The sequence below is a fragment of the Gossypium raimondii genome, chromosome 9 (genome assembly GCF_025698545.1).
Source record: "Gossypium raimondii isolate GPD5lz chromosome 9, ASM2569854v1, whole genome shotgun sequence".
NCBI lineage: Eukaryota > Viridiplantae > Streptophyta > Magnoliopsida > Malvales > Malvaceae > Gossypium > Gossypium raimondii.
Window position 1 is genome coordinate 35,969,842 of NC_068573.1, and position 6,399 is coordinate 35,976,240.

The window sequence follows — 6,399 nt, forward strand, 5'->3', positions numbered from 1 at the left end:
TAGCAAAACTTTACTTGATGAATTTAACTATTATTGTTTGGTGAGGACTAAAATTTTAAAATTTGAAAAGTACAGAGACTAAATTCGATCAAATAAAAGTACAAAGATTAAATCCCCAACTTTTGCTAAGTATAGGGACTAATAGTAGAGTTTAATCTTTGTTTTATTTTTCTTGTTTTTAGGTTAAAATAATTGTTGGGTTATTCAATTTGAGGTCCTTTATTATTTGAAATAAAAAAAACTTTCTGACAAAAAGTGACACATAACAATTATAATTGGGCCATGTGTTTTGACAATTCAAAAATTAACACCACTAGGTATGTAAAAGTACAAGTACCAAAATAGAGTTTTCAAAGTAAAGGTACTATATTAGAAGATTTGATAAAGTTGAGGGGGCAAAGATGACATTATCCCCTTTTTATTATAATAAGTTTTTATAAAAGAAATTAATTTTAATTTAAAATAAATAAGAAAAAAAAATGAAGGCAGAAGAAGTGTAACCCCTAAAGCTTGTGCGAGCAAACGTCTAAGGTTTGTGTTTTTAGCATGGTCGACCGGGTAGGCCAGTCAAAGCCGACCAACCCACTCCAGGCCATTAAAAATGATGGTCAACGGTCGCCGTCCACGTTGTAATTTCCTTTCCTCTTTCCTCGAAAAATCCGACTTCGTTCCGGAACACCCCCAGAACAAATAAATACAAAAATAAAGGGCAAATTCTGCTATTCCCCCTTGTAACAAACCATATTTATTTATTACTCTTTCTTTCTTTTTCCTTTTCTTTTAATTATCTTATATTAATGAAAAATTTTCAATGCCAATGAAAATGACATATTAGCGTTTTTAACTAAAAATATTATGATTTTGAAGTAATAATTTCAACTATAAAATGATCGAATTGATAAAATAAATAATTAAAACTTATAAAATATTAAGTTTATAGTATTTTAATTTTATTAATATAATATTTATATTATGTTAGATATTTCAGTCAAGATCAAATTAATGTCATGTCAACACACATTAAAGGAGTTCAAGTTTTAAGAATCAAAGAAAAACTCTCAAGTTCAAGGATCAAGTTTAAAATAGTTGACAAATTTAGGGACCAAATGTTAGTTTATCCCTTTGAAAGAAGAAAATAAGAAGACAACTCCAAAGCGTAATTTGACTTTACATGTTATAATTGGCTTGGCTGGCCATTCTTAGAATTTATTCTCGAAGCCATCACAATTTAATTTTCATTTCAACCCGAACTCTGAATCTTCTCTTGTCTAATTTTCTGCCTTGCCCATCTCTTTGTTTTCCCAAAAACACAGTAGTTTTTCTCCCTTTTTTTTATTTTTTTATTTCTGAGATTTCCTGCAATTTTCCCAAGGAGTTTGATTGGTAACTCAAGAGACATGGTTCAACTCAAGGAATTGTATCCTTTTTTCTAACATGGGTTTCCTTTTTTTTAATTTGTCTGGGTACTTTTTTAATTAAAGTTTTGGTTTTTCGTTTTCCTTAACTGTTCCTTTTTTTCCCTATGGGAACAACTCGAAGTCGCATTGTCATGCCTATGTCTTTGGAAGAGGTAAGCTTTAGCTAAGAAGTTTCAAAACTTATGATTCAATGAAGGTATTGAATTCTTTGGGTTCCTTTATTTGTTTCCTGACCATGTTTGATTTTGCAGTATCAGGTAGCTCAAATGTACATGGTAATGAAGATGCAGCAGCAGAGTACAAATGGGGATGAAGGTGTTGAAGTCTTGGAGAACAAGCGTTTTCAAGATGATGTATTTGGTAAAGGTCAATTCACATCTAAAGTATATCGTTTACAAAGGTGACTCTTTACTTCATCCTGTAGGCTGATTAGGGATACTGAATTTTCGCCTTTCTACTTCAAGATGATCCAATATATTGTTAATTGACGTAATTCTTTATAACTAGCGGTGAAAATATAGATTCCTTAATTCTCTAGTGTTGCTCTAGACTCTCTATGTATTTGTGCATGTATGTATGTGTATATTCATTGAGATGGAACACTGGTTTTTGTTGTTTTCTTTTTTGTTTCTTATTTTTGTACTAACTTTTGCAGCAAAGCACCTGCTTGGCTTACAACTATTGCACCGAAAGATGCTCTTGTAATGCAAGAGGAAGCATGGAATGCATACCCAAGATGTAAAACAGGTTTGCAATGTCCATTAGGCTCAATCCATTTTCCTTTTTTTTTTTTTTTTTTTTGGTCTTTGCTTGATTTTGTTGGTGCAAGTTGTATTAACATTTATCTTTCTTCTGTTGTTTACGGAATGGGTCTTACATTTCTCAGTGATCAAGGTAACTATTTTGTTTTCTTCTAACATTTTAAGGATGTTTATGACAAATGCCTTGATTTCCTTTGATTGTATGCCCTCATAAGTCTTGAATTGTTGCAGTGCCCATACTTTACCAAGTTCTCTCTCACAATTGAGACTGTCCATAGGGCAGACAATGGCACATCGGAAAATGTGAGTTTCTTTGACAGTCTTCTTAATTAGCTTTTTCATAAATTTGTTCTATTTTTTATTATTAGGTTTCTCTCTACCCTAAAATCTAATTTTGGCCTTGACATTAGTAACTTGAAATGTTTTGAAAGTGTCAATTTGAAGGGAAGCTGCATTGCATCCTATTATTCTTTCTTGTCATCTTCTTTTCTTTTTTAATCTCTTAACTATGAGGTTTACAAATAGGTGCATGGTTTAAATGAAGAACAACTGGCCGCTAGACAGGTAGAAATCATTGATATTGCTTCAGCTGAAACAGATTATTGGAGTTATGCTATCGGAAGTAGCAGTTTTGACTTTTCGAAGTTCAAATCCACAAAATCTGGCCGTGGTCCGCTTTTGGATGGATGGCAGGTTGGTACATTACCCCCTTCCCCTTTCAGTCAATCACGTGATTACATACATATATGGATAAAGCTACTCAAGGCATCTCTGCACTTACAATTAGTAATGCTTCTTGCTGTAAGCTTATAGCCATGTCATTCGCTTCAATGCTGAATCATAGCATTTCTCCAAATCCAATCATCAGTTTAGGGAATTTGTGTTTGCCCCAAACCCCTCATTTTCCTTTCCCTTCCTTGTAACTATGGATAGTATTCATGTGGTATTTCTTAGGGTTGTATATAATGGATCTAACTGACTGCATCTTTCTTGTGATATCTATTAAATCTTCAACCAAATTTAGTTTGTCAGTGATTACATCTGATATTCATATTTGCAGGATAATTACCGTCCAGTAATGACGGCATATAAATTGGTGACAATAGATGCACCATATTGGGGTTTTGGTTATCGACTTGAACAAGCTTTGCTAGCGGTAAGATTTCATAGACTTCAAATTTTCAATGTTAACTTTAAACTATAGACTATGTGGTGAAGGTCAGATGCCTTGTAGATACCATGAATAATACTCTTCACAAAAGCAACTATAAATGGTGCATTTCACAATGTGATCCTAATTTTGAGGATTCATATATTTGGGATGTAATCGTGTGACCCTAGTTTATCATTTTGCTACAAAACCATATAAGAAAACTAAACTGTTGGAAACAGGAGGCAGGGGACTAAAAATTTTCATCTAATCTGTGGTTGCATTAAGCATGCATCATTTGCAGGACTGAACATTGAATGAATATCTTTCCTTTATATTTCAATGCCTGGAAAAGCGACATTACTTGCCATCACTCTTCTAGGTTTTAAGATGAAAATAAATTAGGTCAACAATGGGTGATCCTTGAAATAAAGGACTTGTAAAAGTTGCAGGCACGGCTTTACATTGAAAGATGTGTTTGCATTTGGGTCCCTAAGCATGACATGAAATGAGGCCTTAATTTGCACAATATTCTCAATATTAAATGAGTTGTGACTCCCCCCTCCCCACCTCAAAATACACACAGACATCCTCAAATACTTGTTTATATAACGTTATTTCTCTGTTATATAGGGTGAAAGGGCACTTTTCATTGAAAGTCACCGGAACTGTTTTGGTTGGATTGATGAATGGTTTGGGCTGACAATGCAACAAATACGCGAACTTGAACAACAAGGTGATTGCTTATTAAATGAGGTAAAGACTCCTCTGTTTTCTGGTGCTTAATGATGGAAGTTTTATAAATAATAAAAAGTAATCTGCTTTGCATCGTCAAACATGTGCATTCATTCATGCACATGTTGAGAAAGTGAACAGCAGGGTAAGATAAACTTTAAAGCTCCACTTTCTTCGTAGTCTCATTTTATAGGTTCATTATCTTGTCGGTTGTAATCTGAATCTAGGATGGCCCCTTCAATGTTTTTGGGGTGTCATTTCTTATCATTTCCAGAAACCATTACTGTAAGAAATATATCTGAATCATGTTTCTATCTGTCAATACAAAGAAGATTTCCTACATCTTCTCTCCTTTTAATTTCCAACCATTTTAGCTTTCTGTGCATATGATTTCATTTCAAGTTTCATCCATTGGATTAACTGATATCCTTTGCATTAACAGAAAATTAGCAAGCCGGCTTTGCTGACAGATGCCGCGGATTGTGAGCAAAGGTTTACTCATAGCAGTGAAAGACAGGTACAGCAAGTTGTCCGTACATGATTTCGAATCAGAATGGTTTGTTATTTTGCTGATGATATAATGTTGGCATCAACCAAGTTCTATTTGGTTTATTCCTTACAAACCACAGATTGACAAAGATTAAAGTGCAAACAAATCGAAACACACAAAACTGACTGGGGTTTATACATTTATAATCACCCTATAATTTAATTTGCCATTGTTTACAAAGAGATTTACATTGAATTTTAGCAGAAATATGTATTCTTTTTTTTTTTTTCCATTCATATTGTATGTTTAGTATAGAGTTGTATCATGTAATATGTTAATATTAATTATAAAAGACTTTTGAAACTTTTACTTAAATTAATTCTGACCATACATTAGCTGTGAAACAATGTTATTTCTACTCCAATGAATTTTGTAACTCAACAATTTAACCGATAAAAAAAAGAAAATAAAGTTGGATTTTAACTTTGAATTTTTATCTTTTATTAGTAATAAGATTTGGACTTTTAACTTTTAGTTAGAAATCAATTGCCATTCCTTTAAGATTAATAGACAATTTTTTTATAATTAATTATTATATTTAATACTAAGTTAATATCAAATTCACATTTAATATTCAATGGTTATTTTAATTTTAGTTTAACCGTGTTAAAAAATTTAGATAAAGCAACATTTGACCATGAATTTGACAAGTATCTTATTTTAAATAAATTTAGCCTTCATGTTATATATGTTTTTTGTTAATTTGGTTTTTGTTTTTTTAGTTAAATTTGGTCGAAAATTTTGACTTTTTTTTTTTTTTGAAAGAAGGCAATCAATTGTCTTTAGATCAAATAACTTTTACATGTGAAGTCCCAAGTTTATCTTTAACAACAATTTCCTAAACAAGAAAGCTAGAAAACTCGAAAATAGTAAGTTCAACGTCATCAATCGAGCCTGATTTAGCAAAACAATCTACTATCATATTACCTTCTCTTGGAACAAATTGAAACTTAATTTCTTGTACTGCCTACTAACCTCATTAATCCTTTGTATGATGACCATCGAAGGAGTATACACAAAACTTTCTAATATCATCTCAACAACATCCATGCAGTCACTTTCAACAATAACCTTACTCTAATTTCTTAATCGAGCCACTTCTAGTTCGCTTAAAATTAATTTTTTTATCGATGTTGTGGCAACTTACATGGTAGTTTATGTGCATTTTATATTGACATGATAAAATTTGTCTTATATGTCAAGTTAATAAATAATTTAAAATTTATAGAATATTCAAAATATAAATAAATTCTAATTTTTTTAAAAAACCATGAAATACACATGTATTGTTATGTGGCTGTCATGTTTAAAAATTAACATTTAGCCAGTGTTTACGTCAAAAAATAATTCAATTTTTTAAAAAGTTAATGGTCAAATTTGACTTCTTTTAAAAGGATGAGGGCCAAAATAGCTAAAAAGAAAAAGAAAAATTGTCAAATTAATAACAGTATGGTAGTTATTTAATTAGGTGGAATGAAATGAATATTGTAATAGTATGTATGTATTTGACTTAGAGGAACAGTTAGTGTTATGGCATTAAAACAAATCTTTTGTAAAATTATAAATTCCAAAATGTTTATATGCTTAAATGAAAATTAACCTTTAATAGATTAAGATGTTTATTATACCCTTTAATTTATTTTTAAAATATAAAAGTAAAAATATGTGTTAATCACTTATGTTCAAATTTTAATTTTTTGGCATCTTCCATATTTGTTTTATGGTTTATGTTTAGAGTTTGTGATTATCCTTCCAACAATGTTGTCTCCAAGGTTTGAACATATA

The 6,399-nt window shown here is 31.1% G+C and overlaps 1 protein-coding gene across 1 annotated transcript; it reads left to right on the forward strand.

Annotated features, from left to right (window-relative positions):
- The first annotated feature begins 1,185 nt into the window (after nt 1-1,185).
- LOC105799312 (uncharacterized) lies at nt 1,186-4,929 on the forward strand. The gene is made up of 10 exons (XM_012629798.2): nt 1,186-1,417; nt 1,540-1,570; nt 1,670-1,818; nt 2,074-2,165; nt 2,305-2,312; nt 2,411-2,482; nt 2,705-2,872; nt 3,240-3,335; nt 3,963-4,085; nt 4,507-4,929. Exons 1-10 carry the CDS (start codon nt 1,398-1,400, stop codon nt 4,603-4,605), a joined length of 858 nt encoding a protein of 285 aa, XP_012485252.1. The 5' UTR covers nt 1,186-1,397; the 3' UTR covers nt 4,606-4,929.
- The last annotated feature ends 1,470 nt before the right edge of the window (nt 4,930-6,399 follow it).